At 37.1% G+C, this 21059-nt stretch overlaps 1 protein-coding gene across 5 annotated transcripts in view; it reads left to right on the plus strand.

The window, feature by feature from the left end:
- PHKB (phosphorylase kinase regulatory subunit beta) overlaps positions 1–21059 on the plus strand; it is a 255172-nt gene that overhangs the window by 201434 nt on the left and 32679 nt on the right. For all 5 annotated transcript variants that reach the window (XM_058708055.1, XM_058708056.1, XM_058708054.1 and 2 more), the window contains 6 exons: positions 6485–6540; positions 7065–7158; positions 14224–14307; positions 14830–14934; positions 16383–16465; positions 16669–16759. In XM_058708055.1, the coding sequence (XP_058564038.1) occupies positions 6485–6540; positions 7065–7158; positions 14224–14307; positions 14830–14934; positions 16383–16465; positions 16669–16759 (513 nt within the window). The remainder of the gene's footprint in view (positions 1–6484; positions 6541–7064; positions 7159–14223; positions 14308–14829; positions 14935–16382; positions 16466–16668; positions 16760–21059) is intronic.

Raw genomic sequence — 21059 nt, forward strand, 5'->3', positions numbered from 1 at the left:
GTTTTGGAAGTGCGTGGGTGCTTAGGAATTTGTCCATTTCTTCCAGGTTGTCTAGTTTATTGGCATATAATTTTTCATAGTATTCCCTGATAATTGCTTGTGTTTCTGAGGGATTGGTTGTAATAATTCCATTTTCATTCATGATTTTATCAATTTGGGTCATCTCCCTTTTCTTTTTGAGAAGCCTGCCTAGAGGTTTATCAATTTTGTTTATTTTTTCAAAAAGCCAACTCTTGGTTTCATTGATCTGCTCTACAGTTTTTTTAGATTCTATATTGTTTAATTCTGCTCTGATCTTTATTATTTCTCTTCTTCTGCTGGGTTTGGGGTGTCTTTACTGTTCTGCTTCTATTTCCTTTAGGTGTGCTGTTAGATTTTGTGTTTGGGATTTTTCTTGTTTCTTAAGATAGGCCTGGACTGCAGTTATTTTCCTTTCAGGACTGTCATCGCTGCATCTCAAAGAGTTTGGATTGTTGTATTTTCATTTTCATTTGTTTCCATATATTTTTAAATTTCTTCTGTAATTGCCTGGTTGACCCACTCATTCTTTAGTAGGTTGTTCTTTAACCTCCATGTTTTTGGAGGTTTTCCAGACTTTTTCCTGTGGTTGAGCATTGTGGTCTGAAAGTGTGCATGGTAGGATCTCAATTCTTGTATACTTATGAAGGGCTGTTTTGTGACCCAGTATGTAATCTATCTTGGAGAATGTTGCATATGCACTCGAGAAGAAAGTATATTCTGTTGCTTTGGGATGCAGAGTTCTAAATATATCTGTCAAATCCTTCTGGTCCAGTGTATCATTCAGGGCCCTTGTTTCTTTATTGATCGTGTGTCTAGATGATCTATCCATTGTTGTAAGTGGCGTATTAACGTCCCCTGCAATTACCACATTCTTATCAATAAGGTTGCTTATGTTTGTGATTAATTGTTTTATATATTTGGGGACTCCCGTATTCAGCTCATAGACATTTATGATTGTTAGCTCTTCCTGATAGACCCTCTAATTATTATATAATGCTCTTCTTCATCTCTTGTTACAGCCTTTAATTTAAAGTCTAGTTTGTCTGATATAAGTATGGCTACTCCAGCTTTCTTTTGACTTCCAGTAGCATGATAAATAGTTCTCCATCCCCTCACTTTCAATCTGAAGGTGTCCTCAGGTCTAAAAGGTGTCTCTTTTAGACAGACAGCAAATAGATGGGTCTTGTTTTTTTTTTTATCCATTCTGATACCCTATGTCTTTTGGTTGCAGCATTTAGTCCATTTACATTCAATCTTATTATAGAAAGATATGGGTTTAGAGTCATTGTGATGTCGGTAGGTTTCATGCTTGTAGTGATGTCTCTGGTCCTTTGTGGTCCTTGCAACATTTCACTCACAGAACCCCCCTTAGGATCTCTTGTAGGGCTGGTTTAATGGTGATGAATTCCTTCAGTGTTTGTTTGTTTGGGAAGATCTTTATCTCTCCTTCTATTCTGAATGACAGACTTGCTGGATAAAGGATTCTTGGGTGCACATTTTTTTTTCTGGTCATCACATTGAAGATTTCCTGCCATTCCTTTCTGGCCTGCCAAGTTTCAGTAGATAGATCTGCCACTAGTCTTATCGTTCTCCCTTTATACGTTAGAGCGTGTTTATCCCTAGCTGCTTTCAGAATTTTCTCTTTATCCTTGTATTTTGCCAGTTTCACTATGATATGTTGTGCAGAAGATCGATTCAAGTTACGTCTGAAGGGAGTTCTCTGTGCCTCTTGGATTTCAATGCCTGTTTCATTCCCCATATCAGGGAAGTTCTCAGCCATGATTTGTTCAAATACACCTTCAGCCCCTTTCTCTCTCTCTTCCTCTTCTGGAATTCCTATTATACGGATATTGTTCCTTTTGATTGCATCACTTAGTTCTCTAAGTCTCCCCTCATACTCCTGGATTTTTTTATCTCTCTTTTTCTCAGCTTCCTCATTTTTCCATAATTTTATGTTCTAATTCACCTATTCTCTCCTCTGCCTCTTCAATCCGAGTTGTGGTCGCCTCCATTTTATTTTGCGCCTCATTTATAGCACCTCATTTATTTTTATTTTTTAGCTCCTCATGAGTGTTTCTTACTCCCCTGATCTCTGTAGCAATAGATTCTCTGTTGTCCTCTATACTTTTTTCAAGCCCAGTGATTAATTTTATGACCATTATTCTCAATTCTTGTTCTGTTATATTGCTTAAATTGTTTTTGATCAATTCGTTAGCTGTCGCTACTTCCTGGAGTTTCTTTTCAGCAGAATTCTTCCATTTCATCATTTAGAATAGTCCCTGGAGTGGCAAGGAACTGCAGAGCACTTCCTGTGCTGTCTGGAGTAACTTGTTTTGGTGGGCGGGCCGCAGTCAGACATGATGTCTGTCCCCTGCCCACAACTGAGCCCACAGTCAGACTGGTGTTTACCTTATCTTACCCTCTCCCAGGGGCAGGACTCTCTGTGGAGTGTGTGGCCCCTGTCTGGGCTACTTGCACACTCCCAGGCTTATGGTGCTGCTTTGATGTGATCTGGCGTGTTAGCCAGGGTGGATCCGCAAGGTGCACAGGGGTGGGAGGGGCAGGCTTAGCTGGCTTTGCCATCAGTAGTCCCCTGCGGGAGAGGCCCTGCAGCACCGGGAGGGAGGCAGGCAGGCAGACCCATCGGAGGGATGGGTCCAGAGAAGCACAGCGTTGGGTGTTTGCGCTATGCAAGTAAGTTCGGTGATGGGAGCTGGTTCCTTTTGGGATTTCGTCTATGGGATGGGAGAGGGAGATGGCCCTGGCCAGCCCCTTTGTTCCCTGCCGAGCTGAGCTCTGTCTTCCAGGGCTCAACACCTCTCCCCCCGGATGTCCTCTTGCCCTCCTGCTGTCCAAGCAGAACTGTTGACTTATAACATTCCAGATGTTAAGTCCTGCTGGCTGTCAGAACTCACTCCGTCCAGCCCCTCCCCTTTGGCAAGTCAGACTCAGGGGCTCTGCTTTGCAGGGGGTGGGGGGCTGCCCCTCCACCACCCTGGCTCCCTCCCGCCAGTCCGTCTAGCGTGCACCACCTCTCTGCCCTTCCTACCTTCTTCCATCAGCCTCTTGTCTATGCTTGGCTCCAGAGAGTCCATTCTGCTAGTCTTCTGGCAGTTTTCTCGGTTATTTAGGCAGATGTGGGTAGAATCTAAGTGATCAGTAGGACGCGGTGAGCCTAACGTCCTCCTATGGCGCCATCTTCTCCATAAGATCTTGCATCACAATTCTAGCCCTGCTGTTTGCTGTTTGCTGGATAGGTTACTTAAGCTTTCTTTGTGTCAGTTTTATTACCTGGAAAATGGAAATAATGGTTTGTTATTATAAAATAATGGTTTGTTAGTACCATACCCTGCACATAGAATGTCAAATGTTACATAAAGTGTTTGTTGCTATTGTTGGTACTTTCCAATCCTGGATATCGCTATAGAAAGGAAAAGAAAAGAATGTTCAAGACACTTTATGAAGAAAAGATTTAACAGGATTTTGGTGACAAATTGGATATGGAGGGTAATAATCAGGAGTCAAAGATGATTCTGACATTCTGAGCTGGAAGTGAGCTTGTTTGGGGTGGAGATAGGGTTAGTGAGGAGTTGAATTTTAGAATTTTTACCTTTGGAAATAGCCAAGAGAAAATGTCCAGAAAGCACTTAAAAATATGGGCACTGGAACTCAGAGAAAGTGTAAGACTAGAAATATAAATATGAAATCATCTGCTTAGAGGTGGTAACTAAAGCTACAGAGTGATTGAGTTTGGTGAGAGAGACAAGGAAAGAGAAGTGCAATGAGTAGAAAACCAAGGACTTAAGTGTAAGGATTTCCGTCTCTAAAGGCAAAGTATGTTGGAAGGCAAAGTGCAGAATTATAGAGGCAAGAAAGGTAAGAAAATAGCTGTAGTCTATGTTTGAGAAATAAAAGAAAAAATTGGAAAGTGGTAAGTCACCTGAGGATTTCTTTTAAAAGATGTTTGGAATTCTTTGGAGAAGAACTAGCCGTACAAAAATGGGATAATGGATGGTCCTAATGTGTTAGAATGATGGAAGCCAATGAGATTTAAGTTGACACAGGTATTACAGCAAATCTCAACAAGGACGAGAGGAGCAGCTGTCCTAGGATAGCTGTGAAAATAATAAGTACAACTGCAGCAAGTATTAGTGCCCTTTATTTTTGTTATGTGCCAAATACTGTGCTTAGCAGTTTGTTCTCTCCCTAAATCCTTAGCGATTCTCCAAGATAAGGGCAATTATTATATTATTCTCTGCAGAAGTGAAATATTGGAAACAACATAAATGTCCACCAAAATAAAATTCCTTAAATAAATTATGGTATGTCCATATAATGTAATGCCCTACAGCCATTTTTTCAAAAATAAGGTAGATCTATACTACCAAAGGAAGCTATCAGTGAAATACTTTTATGTGATAATAAATACCTGTTGTTCATATGTCCCAATATACTCTAAACTCCTCATGGAGGGACACTGGGTTGTTTTCCTCTTGCAACATCAGGCCCTAACATGAGGCCTTGTATATTAGAATGCCTTGATGAGTACATAAATACAGGTAAAATGGAGAATACCAGTACCATACAGGCCTTCAGTGTCTGTATGCATATGTATATGTGTACACTTCACAAACCTAAAAGCAGAAAATATTATACTAGTATTAAGGGAAATACCATTCAGAAATAGAATTTAACAACTCCTATTAGGATGTTTTCAGAGAGACTTCATTAGTTTAGACAACAATGCTGGTGCTTTGACGAAAATGGTGAAAACAGAAAAGATGGTTCCAATTTTGGCAATGAAAGGAAGAGAATTACTGGGTTGGGATTGTACATGCTGAATTCTGTCTGTGGGTAGAAATGAGGTGAAAGGTCCCACTTGTGCTGTGGTTGAAGGCCTAAGATCAGCATAGAAGGTTTGTGAATTAGAAATGTCTGAAATGCTGAGTTTTTACAATGAAAAAATTCTTCAACCAAATATAGTCCCCTAACCAAATACTCATTATGATTCAACGTGTGTAGGGAGAATTTTAGATCTAAGTACTCTGTCATACAAATGGAAACAACATTATCCTAAACAGGTCTGTGATTCAAAAAGAAGATACCAATTTGCCAATTAGGATCTGTAAGCCGCCTTATTTATTGTTACTGAAATATCATCCGCATTCTTATATATGTATTCATTTGTTTTTTATTTAAGAATCTCTAATTGTCTTGAAGATTGTAGATAATTGCCCACTCTAAGGTTACTCCTTTTGATGAAGTAAATACTAGATTTCATCTGAGAGAAATAAGACTTAATGTGTTAGAAATCTTGATGAGATTCTGAATAATTAATTTTTTCTCATTCTTCTGAGTAACATTAACTTTTAAGGTCTTTATCAAATAAAAATAGAATTTATGGTATTTTTAATGTATATTTATTTTTGTTGGGTTGTTGTATCTCATTTTCTCCTATATATTCATTTAAATCATATGGAAGTCTGCCTGAAATGCATTTTCACGATGATTCTGGGAACCATCCTTTTGATTGTAGGATATTTACTGCTGATATATGTATTCTGATGTTTCTTGCTTTCCATCATACATAAATTCTAGTGACATATTGAATACCATAGAGGGTAACTGACTGATGGTAAATCAAACATTTTACAGCATACTATTGGGAATATTGGATTCATTACTATAAAGGAATTATATTTGATCAGTATTTTCAGAGCTTCCTAATACTATAATTTATTGATGCTTCTTAATGTTCTCTGTTAATTAATACAGGCTCAAAATTGGGTTCATTTTAACCGTGTATAGTATATGCTAGAGTGAATCTTTTCCATACACACACAAAAAGGAGTAGCAAATATCCAACACTATCTTTGATTAGAACTATTAAGCCCAACAGCTTGTATTTATTGAACAAAGTATTAATTACATAGTCAACTGGGTAGTTCATTCTCTAGTATAGGAATTATATATTAGAATAAAGCTATTTTGATGTATAGGTGCCAAAGGAAAATTGGCTAACAAGAAAGAGAATAGCCTTATATGTGATTAAGATACCAAATGAACAGTTTTAACTCACAATCATTTTTAATAGAGAATACGTAAGCTGGGTTTTTATTTTTAGTTCCTCCCTTTCCCTCCAGAGTTAAATGATGGAAAATGACTCTCAGTCCCCAGACTACTCTTATGCATCATTCAAAATAGTCCTGACAGGCTAGCCCCTCTGGTAGCGGTGAGATTTATGGCTTTCCGTTCCTTGGTGTTCCATTACTCTGTCTACACCATCAAATTGATTAGTAGGTAGTGGAGAGCAAGGAAAGAGAGGTGACTGCATGGAGCCGGTAGGTGTTCATCATTTTAATGAACTGCTTAGAGATGGTTAATATTGTCCTTGATTCTCATTGTATCTGATGATGACTGGATCTTTTAAAATGTTCCCCCCACCCCTTATTCTGTATTACAGGGCCCACTGGAAAATGATTTGGTAGTTCACGTAGCACTCATAGCAGAAAGTCAACGGTATGAAACCCAGATGGGTGGTGTGTTCCTTTGGGAAGTGGGGGGTTGGGGGGCTTATTGCTTTATGTTGCAATATTGAGTCTCTTGGGAGAGATTAACTTCACAAACCCCTTGACAGGGTTTCAAGGATGTCTGTCATTAATGTTACTTTAAGTGCCAGAACAACAATCTTTTCATGATTAAAAATAACTTTGTTTTAGTTGATGTGAATATTAAAGACTGTGACCTGTGCCAGTGTTGTCTAGGGTGTAGTTTTGAGAAGTTAGTGCAACAAATAATGGAGATTCCCAAAATCAGTGCTTACTCTTCCTTCCAGCCCTCAGAGCTCCCATCTAATACCTTGTGAAGAACCCAAGAGGGCCTCTGGAACCCAGGGCAGATGGCATATTGCTCGTGTTAATAAATGAAAACGTTCTCCAAGCTAGTGTAGTCTCATCTCACTCCTCCTCCTTCTCCTCCACCATTCTCCACACTTTACATGCATTGCCTAAAAATGTCTCTCATTTTTTCCCTATTTTCTTTAGCCTTCAAGTTTTCCTCAACACGTATGGTATTCAGACTCAAACACCTCAACAGGTAGAGCCCATTCAGATTTGGGCTCAGCAGGAGCTGGTGAAAGTAAGTGATTCTGCGTCTTTGTTGACTTTGTGGAGGTGCTAGAGCATGATTATTAGACTTAGTTTACAGTCAGGTGGCATAGTTAAAGCCCGATTCTGAAATAGGGTCATTAATCTAAAAGCCTTTCTAATTAAGTTGAAAAACCTACTTTATCAGACATTATTAATTAAACAAAAAAACAAAAAAAACCCCTAAATTGTATGTATATACATTATATTCATAAGTCTTGTTGATTCTTACTCCCTTCTAAAGTCTATTACTGACCTAGACTGAGCACTTGAATAATGAATTAACCTTAATTTTAGTACTTGTGTGTAAAATTAATCTTTACATTGAATTTGATAATTTTCTCTTCCATTAACTATTAAAGAAACCTTGTAAATATTTATTGGTAATAATTACTTCCCTTTTTCTCTTGCCTTATCATTTGAGGTCTGAAGTAATTCTACACTTTTGGTTTGCTGGGTTTCAAAGTAATTATAAAGTAACATCTGAGTTTATCTTGTATGCAGTTAAGTATGTATCTGAATTGGATTAAAAGGTGACTTTTGAGGTCTTTTGCATGCACTGCTCTGCCGATATATTCAGAAATGCCTGTTTAGGAATATTCCTGCCTATTAGGGACAGGAAATTGTTGACTTCCACTAGTTATTTATAAACTACCACTTTTACTTAGTAATTATTAAAAACATTACAGGAACAAGCTCTGAAGTGTTTGGGGTAAGTATTTAGAATTATCTCTCTCAAATGATCAAGGTCAGTTCATTTAGATTGATATACATGTGTGTGGTCAAAGCCTTGATGCTATAGCAAAGAAGAAAAGCTTAGAAAAGTGAGGTGCACATTGCATGGGAGAAGGCAGGGCCTCAGAGCATCACTGCTAATCAGACAGGACCCTATCCATTGGCAACAAAACCAGAATCTGGGTGTCAGATTACCCAGAGCACCAGATCTTTGAGAGCTCTTAAACCTCCTCTAACAAATTTAGAACTCTTCCCACCCTGATTAAAGAGCTAACGCTGAAATGCAAGGATCCCTAGAGTAGGTAACACTTTAAAATCACACAAAGATGTAAATGGGTTTGGAGTGGAAAAGGAGAGGAACTGAGGATCCACAAGACAAGCAGAGGAGGCAGCATGGAAGTGGAGAAAATCTAAGGCTGTACACTGCATTTATCATTCAGTTATAGGCTATGTTTGCTGGTAAACTTTTTATGGTTCTTCACTGAAAGCTCCAGAGAATAGTAACAAAGACTATTATTCTTTGATAAACATGAGCTCAAAGCAAATTAACCTGAATCTGTTTTTTTCAGGCCTAATTTATATTGCAACTTTTTTATGCTAGGTGAGTCTGTACTCTACCAGACAACATGCAGTCAGGATTTAAAAGACCAGCATGGCTCCAAATGACTTAAACGTGGCATTTTATTCATTCATTAATGAACACCTGCTATGTGCAGAGTTTTGTGTCGGGCACTCAGATAAAATGGCTCTATGCTCTGTTCCTGTTCTCAGTGAACTTTGAATCTATTAGTATGACAGGAAAAATAGCTAATTATAATCCACTTTGATAAGTTTATACAGGGTGCTGTGGAAATGATAGAAAGCATTCCATTAAGGGTAAGGTGAAGACTTACAACTGGTCCTTACTTATTTTATATTTTGTTGTTTTAAAGATGATATGAACAAATGGTTTAGAGTTTGGGTATGTGGTATGGTTAAAACAAGATTTGGAACCAAGGGCCTAACTTCCCTAAGCATGTATCAAGATGGAAGATTTTCTGTGGCTACAGCCTCTATGTTCCAAGCTAGCTGCTCTTTGGGATTTGTCCTCTAAGATATACTTCCTAATATATTGCTTCTTATAAGCCCAACTTTAAAAAAGTTTTAATTCCTCAGCAAAGTTGCAGGATATAAAATCAATGCACAGAAATCAGTTGCATTCCTATTCACTAACAATGAAGCAACAGAAAGAGTAATCAAAGAATCGATCCCATTTACAGTTGCATCAAAAACCATAACATACCTAGGAATAAATCTAACCAAAGAGTGAAAAATCTATGTACTGAAAACTATAGAAAGCTTATGAAATAAATTGAAGAAAACACAAAAAAATGGAAAAAGATTCCATGCTCCTGGATAGGAAGAACAAATATTGTTAAAATGTCGATACTATCCAAGGCAATCTACATATTCAATGCAATCCGTATCAAAGTAATACCAGCCTTCTTCACAGAGCTAGAAGAAATAATCCTAAAATTTGTATGGAACCAGAAAAGACCCCAAATAGCCAAAGCAAGCTTAAAAAAGAAAACTGAAATAGGAGGCATCACAATCCTGGACTTTAAGCTATACTATAAAGCTGTAATCATCAAGACAGTATGGTACTGGCACAAGAACAGACACTCAAATCAATGGAACAGAATAGAGAATCCAGAAATGGACCCACAAACATATGGCCAACTAATCTTTGACAAAGCAGGAAAGAATATCCAGTGGAATAAAGACAGTCTCTTCAGCAAGTGGTGCTGGGAAAACTGGACAACGACATGCAGAGGAATGAACCTGGACCACTTTCTTACACCATACACAAAAATAAACTCAAAATGGATGAAAGACCTAAACAGAAGACAGGAAGCCATCAAAATCCTCAAGGAGAAAGCAGGCTAAAACCTCTTTGATCTTAGCCGCAGCAACGTCTTACTCAACACATCTCCAGAGGCAAGGGAAACAAAAGCAAAAATGAACTACTGGAACCTCATCAAAATAAAAAGTCTCTGCATAGCGAAGGAAACAATCAGCAAAACTAAAAGTTCAACTGATGGAATGGGAGAAGATACTTGCAAACGACATATCAGATAAAGGGATAGTATCTAAAATCTATAAAGAACTTATCAAACTCAACACCCAAAAACATAATCCAGTGAAGAAACGGCAAAAGACATGAATAGACACTTCTCCAAAGAAGACATCCAGATGGCCAACTGACACGTGAAAAAATGCTCCACATCACTCATCATCAGGGAAATACATATCAAAACCACAATGAGATACCGCCTTATACCTGTCAGAATGGCTAACATTAACAACTCAGGCAACAACAGATGTTGATGAGGATGTGGAGAAAGAGGATGTCTTTTGCATTGCTGGTGGGAATGCAAGCTGGTGCAGCCACTCTGGAAAACAGTATGAAGGTTCCTCAAACAGTTAAAAATAGAACTACCCTATGACCCAACAATTGCACTACTAGGTATTTATCCAAGGGATACAGGTATGCTGTTTCGAAGGGGCACATGCACCCCAATGTTTATAGCAGCACTATCAACAATAGCCAAAGTATGGAAAGAGCCCAAATGTCCATCAATGGATGAATGGAAAAAGAATATGTGGTATATATGTATACAATGGAATATTGGCAATCAGAAAGAATGAAATCTTGGCCATTTGCAACTATGTGGACAGAACTAGAGAGTATTATGGTAAGTGAAATTAGAGGACAAATATCATATGACTTCACTCATATGAGGACTTTAAGAGACAAAACAAATGAACATAAGGGAAGGGAAACAAAAATAATATAAAAACAGGGAGGGGGACAAAACATAAGAGACTCTTAAATATGGAGAACAAACAGAGGGTTACTGGAAGGGTGTGGGAGGGGGAATGGGCTAAATGGGTAAGGGGCATTAAGGAATCTACTCCTGAAATCATTGTTGCACTATATGCTAATTTGGATGTAAATTTTAAAAAAAATAATTAAAAAAAATTTAATTCCTGTGTAGTTAACATACAGTGTTATATTAGTTTCAAGTGCACACTGTAGTGATTTCACAGTTCTATATATTACCCAATAATAATTCCACCTTTTAAAAGTAAAAATGTTCCCGCAAATCTTAGTTAATACACATATTCTTATGCCAATGGCTAATCTTTCTGTTCTGAGGAGCTGCACCCTCCTTCAACCAACTTAAGAGTATGTGAGGACAGGGCTTTTACCGTGTGTGGTTAACGTTTCATGATGCAGTGATTGGTGTGGTTTTTGCTTTATGGGGGATATGAATATAGTGCAGACCTAGGATGAAGTACTTCTGTACTTTTGGGTCATTTAGCCATTACTATATCCTATTTCAGTGGATTAAATGGTGTGAATATGTACAATGTGGGGACAGTATAATATGCACAGGCGAATGCAGAGAGCATTCCAGGTCTGTCTACTTACCTGTCATAGACCTGCTGTACTGTGGTTCAGAAAGTTAAGAAAAACTCTTTTACTGTGATAGAGTAGTATTTAAAGGAAATCTAGATTGGTCCATTTTAACTTATAAATGGTTTATTAGTCACTTGTCCAATAGAAGAAATCTAAAATAGTTTAGAACATTTATTTCAGAAAATTTGAAAGTATTTGTGGGAAAGGAGTTTCCATCTAGCATAATGTGCGATAGTTTCAGTACAGCTATATATCCTAATGCTTATATAGTACTTTTCCTGGCAGTAAAACCAGTGCTATTCAAGAATCAGATTTCACAGCACATGTAGCTCTGGAGGACATGCTCCCTCATTCATCCATCAGGTGTTTGCTGAGCACCAGCTATATGCCGGGCAGAGTGCCAGCCAACCCAGGATATGCTGTTCTGTAGGGAGATAATGCAGAAAGAGAAAGAGACACAGACGTAACTCTGACACGGAAGTGTACACCATAGCAGAATCAAAGAGACATTAATTTTGTGTATAGTGAGGTAGATATTTGAAGTCAGTTCAAATCATAATCAGTAGATTATGTAGAAACAGTTGGTTTGATTTTCCACTTAGGAAAACAGGTTAGATTTCTACCCCTCATCAAACAGAAAAATAAATTCCAGACAGATTAAAGATTTAATGTATTTAAAACCTTGAATTGCAAATAACTTGTTCTACATGTGCTCAGCAAGACAAGCAAGTATTTCTAATAAATTTCAACTTATAAATGAGCAGTATCTTGTAGTACGAGTATTACATGATGCTGAATGTCACATGATCACAACTGAGCCAATGGTTCTTGAAATTTGCTTTGATATACAAGTGCTTGGGATTACAAGCATGTTTCTGGAATGAATTAGTCATGCAAACCAAAGTTTTACTTATTTTTTAAAAAATGGTTTAAGCATAAAATCACTAGGAAAAAAATTGAAGAGCAGTTTACAGCTGTTTGGAGTGAAAATCCATTCTTAGAATAATACAAGTGCTAAAAAAGCCATTAAGGAAATGATTGACAAATTTGACTAAATATAGCTGAAGATGAACCTGGCATATCAAAGGTGCTTTGTGAAATTTCCTAGTAGAAAAATGTTTAGATTAAAATACCACATGCTGAAATGATGTTTGACCTACTATGCAATCATTCTCACATTTCATCACAACATGGAAGATGAGTGAATTGGGTAAAATATTTATACAAAAGGTAATATTCTTAATATACCAAGACCTCTTACAAATCAAAAAAGAATGAAAAGTGCCCAATAAAAAAGGGAACAAATGGAAAACTTTATAGAACATACAAGTAGCCATTAAATATATGGGAAAATGGTCAACCATAAATTATTTGAATTGAGTAGTTTAAGATGAAATATCATTTTGACCCAAGAAAAAGGCCTATGCACTGTTAATGCCAATGTAAATTGGTCCATTATTTCTACACGGTGACCAACCTGGCATTATATTGCAAAGAAAACATATATTCTCTTTGATCCAGCAAGTCTAGGAGATTATCCTACAGAAACAATAGTACACCATCCAGAGATGTTTATTGAATTGGTTTGAAATAACAAAAAGTTGGGAACTACCTTCATCAAGGGATAGGTGTTAAATAGGATTGGGTAAGGAGGCTTCTAATTGGATTAAATGCTCAGCTCTGGCACTGATTAACAACTGAATTATTCCAAGTCCATCTGTTTTTACTTTGTAGAAATTCTAGGGGCGCCTGGGTGGCTCAGTCGGTTAAGCGTCCGACTTCAGCTCAGGTCACGATCTCGCGGTCCGTGAGTTCGAGCCCCGCGTCAGGCTCTGGGCTGATGGCTCAGAGCCTGGAGCCTGCTTCCGATTCTGTGTCTCCCTCTCTCTCTGCCCCTCCCCCATTCATGCTCTGTCTCTGTCTCAAAAATAAATTAAAAAAAAAAGTTAAAAAAAAAAAAAAAAAAAAAAGAAATTCTAGAAGTTTCTTCTCCACTGTGGCACCCTTTTCTGTTTTCCAGTAGTGAGGGCTACAGATATTTTTTTGGGTCTTTATATTTCTTCCATTATTTCAATATTGAAATGTACAGTAAATGCATACACTCAGTTTACCATCTTGAAACTGGAACACCACAGTACTAAATTTTAACAAGTAGGACACCAAAGAGATATATATAGTATATGAACCCATTTCTGTAAACATATATACATATTGATTTATGTGTGTAATATGGATATTTATCTGTGTATTTTTAAAAATCTGTAACCCTGCCTATACTTCACGTGTTTTTTAGGGCTCACACAATGAATTGCACTTCCTTCAACATACATCAAAGTGCAAGAGTTATCACCTACAGGGTTGTGAGAGTAAACAGCACCATTCACTTGGAGCACATGGCTTACATTTTTCATAAAATTCATATTATCAAAAAAATCAATAAAGACATTTCCATTTTTGTGGGAAATACTTGAAAGTCGGAATCTAGTAGGAGATGTGAGTCCCTGAATTTTAAAACTTTCATCAGATTTTTTATTACACAGGAAACATTTGCCTCTTTGTGTTCTTTTATGAATTGGACAGAACCCTGCAAGTTGTACGTTTATGATAGCACAAGAAAAATGTCAAATTTTAGAATGTTGCTTTGCAGATCTGCAAAGATATGCTCTCAAATCTCTCAGTGCCCCCAAGTCTAAGTTGACATCATTGGCTGGCTTATTTTCCTACAAATGTATTGAGTAAGGTTTCCCTGGCCATTTTTCCTCTGGAAAGATCAGAAGTTAGGGCATTAGGGGGACAAAGGGGGCAAAAAAGGAAAAGCATGGATTCTTCTTGCCTAATTTATAAATTTATGTCTTACAGGCTTATTTCCACCTGGGTATCAATGAAAAATTAGGACTCTCCGGAAGACCGGATAGACCCATTGGCTGCCTCGGTACATCAAAGGTGGTTATGAAGTTTCCTTGTGGAGCAGTGTTCAGATTATAAAACCACAGAATGAAATGATGTTTAATCTGCTATGCATCCATTCTCACATTTCATTATATACTTAGGCTGCTTATCTGAATTATTATTTTCTACGAGTAAATCTTACTGTTTATTTTGTATGATATCACAGAAGGCTTCTAGGAATGAATAAGCATCTAACTGCTATATTATTTCTGAACATTGTAGGATACCTGATTATGACAGTTTTTATTCAAACAGAGGCTTTTTCCATCACAGTAGAGATGGATTACTCTATTAGTATACTGATCTTACTGATCTAATCAAGAAACTTTAAAATTTCATTATCAGTTTTAATTTTTTATTACGGCTTATGCTACTGTACCTGTGTCTTTGGTTCTGTTATAAATATACATATAACATATATATACATATATATATATATATATACATATATATATGTATATATATGTGTGTGTATATATAAATATATATATATATTTTTTTAATTATCTCTTACAGATTTATCGCATTCTAGGAAAGACTGTGGTTTGTTACCCTATCATCTTCGACTTAAGTGATTTCTACATGTCTCAAGATGTTTTACTGCTGATAGATGACATAAAGGTAGTTTCAGAGCCCCTTTTTATTGAAATTGGATGACTTTGTTTCTACTGATTTTATCATATGTTATTAAATTGAGTGCTCCTGGAGTCTGTGACACTGGGTTAACACAGTGTAAAATATGAAAGTAAAACAATGTCTGCGTGGCTTTGGAGAAAGAGTTAAATTGCTTGCAGCATTAGAGTAATAGATGGAATGTGTTTTATATTAAGTTGTATGACTTTGCTTGATAGACCATTCTACAAATGGAATGAAAATATATAGTTTATAAAGCAGAAGGGGAGCCATGTTCATACGACAGCAGTAGTTTATCTCTTTTTGAACAAAAGTTGAGTTAGCAAGATAATTTTATTTATGAAGAATGTCAAGTAAAACCTCAACTGACTCATAACACACAGTCAGTTAAAAGTTTCCTCCACTCTCTTTTCCATTTGCAGAGTAGAGAAGCTTAGAGTCATGGTTCAGAGCATGAAGTCTAGACCCAGATTCCATTTGTGAAGATATTGGCTCTACTGTTTATTTACCAGCTGTGTGATCTTGGGCAGGTTACTTGGGCAAGTTACTTGGGCAAGACACAGAGAAGTCTCTTTTCTCATCTGTATAACTGAATAATAATAAGGATATTCTGAGAATTAAATAAGTATGTAAAACACTCAGAATAGTGCCTGACATATAGTGAAGTGTTATGTAAATCTTTGATATGATGATGATGACAACGACAGTAGAAATTGAGTCAAAAAAAGAACTCTTTCCACATTTCTGATGGTCTGTATAGATTCTGTCTAGGTTCTTCTACCTGCTGTAATAAATGCACAGTAATGTGGAGTGAGGATTAATCTTTTAAGAGACAACCCCTGGGTTGATTTTTCCTCCCTGGGACCATTCTTTGTTTTTTTCTTTTTTAAGTATTTATTGTAATTCTAGTATAGTTAACATACAGTGTTATATTAGTTTCAGGTATACAATATAGTGATTCAGCAATTCCATACATCACCTGGTGCTCATCACAACAAGTACACTCCTTAATCTCCATCACCCATTTCATTCTCCCACCCACCTCCCCTCTGGTAACCACCAGTTTGTTCTCTACAGTTAAGAGTAAATTTCTTGATTTGTCTCTCTCTTTTTTTTTCTTCCTCTGGGACCATTCTTGAATTGTATTTTTTAGGCCACCAAAAAAGAAGCAGCCTTAAAATATGTGCAATCTGATTACTTCTAAGAATAAAGTTTAAAGTCAAAAAAGTTTCAAACTTAATTTGTATATATTCATACTTGTAACATGGATGTATCAGAACATTTCTACACCTATGTAGTCTCTCCTACCCAGAGTTTGACTCTGAATTGTCTTGATATATGAGAGTTTTTTTGGCTCTTTGCCACAACTGATTAAACATCCTGATCAGCTCAGATATGGTGTCATTACATTCTACCTCACTCTTATGTTTTGATAGAATGCACTACAGTTCATTAAGCAATACTGGAAAATGCATGGACGCCCACTTTTCCTTGTTCTCATCCGGGAAGATAATATACGGTAGGTTGATGAAAGAAATGAGGTATGCCCATCTTCCATCTTTAAGACTGTGAACCCTTTGGCAGCAGGGCTTCCTCCTATTTTTATATCTTTGTCAGCATGTGTCAGAGAGACTTGCATATGTAAAGGATACTTAGTATTAGATTTTTTTCTCATTCTGTTGTTAATAATGCACCTTTTGTTTGTCTGTTTATATTTTTTAGAGGTAGCAGATTCAACCCCATATTAGATATGTTGGCAGCCTTTAAAAAGGGAATGGTTGGAGGAGTCAAAGTTCATGTTGATCGTCTACAGGTAGTCTTCTGAATTTCAGTGTGTTTCTGTTTTCATGACAAGTAAGGCACAGATGCAGCTGTATTTCTTCAGATATGTTCTTATTAAGGCTTTTGTCTTAAGCTTTTATTTTGTGCCTACCTTCCTATTCGTGTTGTAACCATCTGTTTATCTTATTCCTCCAATCTGATGGTTGAACAATTGGAGTGGTTTCCCAACCTGAATTTTAGACTTTAATAACTCATCTCCAACCTCTGTTTTGCAGTTGAGGAAGCTGGTGTCCAGAGTAGTGAAGTGACCTGCTATATAATCTTGTGCCTTTAAGGCACAGGTACCAGTTGCCTAACTCCCTGGTCCAGTGTTCTTTTCCCTGCTCCATAGTAATATCCAACCTGGAGATAATCTCCGTTCATTTCAGGACCTCACAGCACCGTTTCTCAACTCCTAAATAACAAAGCCCCTTGTGGTTCTCTGTTAGCCAGAACAGCCTCCCTGCCCAGTTATCTCCTACTAAACACTTTGTGTTTCAGCCAATACAGATGAATTGCTGTGTTCTGACTTTGTGAGGTTCTGCCTCTCTGCTCATGCCATTTCCTCTGCCTGGAATAAACTTCCTTCTTTCAAGGTGTCTGCTCTTTAAAATCTCAACAAGTGTTAGGAGCGCCTGGGTGGCTCAGTTGGTTAAGTGTCCAACTCTTGATTTCAGGTCAGGTCATGATCTCACTGTTCATGCTTCAAGCCCCATGTCGAGCTCTGTGTTGACAGCACACAGACCCTGCTTGGGATTCTCTCTCACCTCTCTCTCTGCCCCTCTTCCCTGCTCACACTCACACATGTGCTTTCTCTTTCTCACTCTCTCTCTCTCAAATAAACTTAAAAAATAAAATAAAATAAAATAAAATAAAATAAAATAAAATAAAATAAAAAAGTAAAAAAAATAAATTAAAATAAAAGTAAAATCTTACCAAACTTTAGGGCCAGTTCTGCAAAATCACCTACGCCAAAAGTAACAGTACTCTTCTTGAACATCCTTTTATGACCTTTGACATGAACTACTTGGATTGTAGTCCATCATGGACTTAAGTGCCTTACTTATTTCCTATGAAGAATTGTGATTATCTTGTAGAGTCTTTCATGTAGTCGGTTCTCAATATTGAGTAAGAAAAAAGGAAAATTTATAGAGGGACCTATATAGGTAATATTACAAATGGCATGTTTACATACTTATTCACCAGTGCTTGTGTTTTGCATATTTGATTGATTTTTATCTAGTTTTTTAAATATCTTTCCTCGTTATTTTCTGTCACTTTCTGTTGCTATTCTATTGTCTTTTTGTCATGGTTCCTGGAAAAATTTCTTTCATATTTATCATGCAGCTTCTCTGTTAAGTTTTGTATTTTGACTATCACGGTTTTAATTTTCCGTTTTCATAATATCATGTTTTTATTTTCTAGATATTATAATTTATCTTCCTGAGATTATCAACTAGACAGTTTTTGAAATTTTCTTCTCTGCCTTATATCTTTCAGGTTTCTTTTTTCTGTTTTGTGTGTGTGTGTGTGTGTGTGTGTATGCGCACATGTGTGCACTCAGTATTTTCATGTTGGAGGCATTTGTCAGATATGTGGTAATCTTTAGCTATCCATTCATTTTTAAGAGTGAAAGAATAAGAAGTTTATTGGGAGCTCTGTGTTTAGGAACAAAGATTCTTGTCATGATGAAGTCATTTATCAGGTAGTCTGGTGGCAAGGGCTCTTTTTGTTGGGGGAAACCCCAGCTGCCAGTATCTGGAGATTTTTTTCTCTTAGGCTCTTCAGTTTCCAAAATAGTCATCTAACTTTTTGTCTGAATGGCATGCATTTTGCTTTCATGTGCTGAGAACAGGGTTAGGGAAGAAGCCAGGGGGTCCCACAGTACTGTGTAGTTTTTCACCTTAGTCTACTGTTGAATATTTGTATCCACTGATCTCTGTTGTGCCTCATACCCTTGAGAACAGAGTCTTTAACCAAAGAATAGGCTTCTTTTCATTTTGTAGAATGGGAACTTTATACTTATTAAACAACAACCCTCATCCCCCCCACCCTAGCCTTCATCTTCTCTTTAATATAGTAAATGAAAATAGCATCTATATGCTTCTCTTGGATTTCATATCAAGTCCTTTCAAATTTCCTTAGTCTGTGATCCATGGGTTCTCTTGTCTCATGGCCTCAGCCTCCCTTCATAGCTTCATCACCCAGCATATTTCCATCTAGCTCATTCCTTGCCCTGCTTTCCACTCCCCAAGTATACTGGGTACTTTCAAAATCCCTAAATGTAATTGGAATTTTTTCCTGCTCATGCTGTTATTCTATTCTAGAGTTGTTGTTGTTTTTTTCTTTTTTCTTTTCCTTCTAAATACTTTAATTTTATAATTTAGGTCAATGTCACCTCTTTAGTGAAGTCTCCAAGGTTGAATTAATTTCTCATTCCAGTGTGTTTCTGTGGCATTTTGCCTGAACCTTTGCTATAGCTCTTAATTTAGGTGTAGCTAGTTTCTTGTGTCTGCTTCTCTCTGTGGATTGAAAACTCTTTCAGGCCAAGTTTGATTCATCTCTGAATTCCCAGAGTGATCTGCTCACTACTGTTCTCTCTGTAGGAAATGTGTAAATATTGGTTCACTGATTCAACAGATATTGATTGAGCTCCCTCTCTAGGCACTGGGGATAAAATAGTGAAAAAAAAAAAGAAAAAGAAAAAGAAAAAAGCTAGGTAGGGTTGCAGGATGACAGGATGGAGTACAGTCTTCGGTAGAATGTTCAGCTAGAAAGGATCTTCATAGGATAGAATTAGGTATTGCAGAGCAGGATACCTTTTTGAATATTATATTTCATTTGACATATATATAATAATATTAGGTTATTTAATTACCATCAGAACTAAAGTATTAATGCCTAGTAAAGCTTTTTTATAAAACTAATTTAGGAGCCTCTGTTAACAAACTGATTTTTTTTTTATCTAAAGCTCTAGAGGGGTGCCTGGGTGGCTCAGTTGGTTAGGCAACTGACTTCGGCTCAGGTCATGATCTCACGGATCATGAGTTCGAGCCCCACTTCGGGCTCTGTGCTGACAGCTCAGAGCCTGGAGCCTACTTCAGATTCTGTGTCTCCCCCTCTCTCTACCCCTCTCCTGCTCACACTCTGTGTCTCTCCATCCCTCAATAATAAATAAATGTTAAAAAAAAATGTAAAGCTCTAGAGACTGTTAATGGAATTTAACATTTGCCTATTAACATTTACCTTATGGGCTTAATCAGTACATAGGGTGGATAGACTAAAAATAGAAAATATTAAAATGATTTTTCTTATGTTTTCAGAATTAATTATTAGCTTTGAGCATCAAATAATTCTTGATTCTTCTCTTTTTTTCATACTTTACACTTTTACAATCCATTATCAAATCTGGTTTTCTCTACCCTCAGATTATATCCAGAATCTAACCACTTTCCATCACCTCTAACACTAACATCATGGCCCAAGTTACCATCATACCTCACCTATATTTTTACAGAAGTTTCCTAAATTCCTACTGGCCATAAGACAGTTAGCATCTTCATACTCTGCCTGGTCATAAGACAGTTAGATTATGTCACATATCCTAAGCCTCCAATGACTTTCTCTCACTTAAAATGAAAACCAAAGTCCTTCCAGTGGTCTTTGTGCTGTCCATGATCTGGACCTTTTTTTCTGACCTCATCTCCTAATGATCTTCCCTGTCTACTGTACTTTATCCAGACTCTCCTCTTTACTGCTCCTAAAGCACATCAAACATGCTTCTACCTCAGGACCTTTGCACTTGCTATTCCCTCAGCCCAACACATCCTTCCTTAAGATCGATATTGTTGACTACCATCTTTCCTTCAGTCTCCGTTTACATGTCACCCTACTAGAGAAGGCTTTTCTGGTCACCTGTATAAAATGACAAACCTTCCTCCTCCTACTCCCCCACCCCACTTCCCATCCTCTACTTTTCTTATTTCTACTTTGCCCTTAACATCATCAGATAGAACATATTTAGTTTTTTGTTTATATTGTCTACTTCCTACACATACCTATGGTCAATTTCAAGAAAGCAAGGATTTTGTGTATTTTATTCTTGCTATATTCTTAATACCTAGTTGAGTGCCTGGAACATGGTAGGTGTTCAATAAATATTTGTCTAACAAACCAGAGAGTAAGATGTGGAGATGTAAGCCTGAATATTAGGAAATAATCACTCAACAGACTTCTGTTATGCTCAACATTGCTATCTGCCCAGGTACAGGCTGTTCTCAGACCCTGAGTAT

Source organism: Neofelis nebulosa, chromosome 17 (assembly GCF_028018385.1).
Source record: "Neofelis nebulosa isolate mNeoNeb1 chromosome 17, mNeoNeb1.pri, whole genome shotgun sequence".
Lineage (NCBI taxonomy): Eukaryota > Metazoa > Chordata > Mammalia > Carnivora > Felidae > Neofelis > Neofelis nebulosa.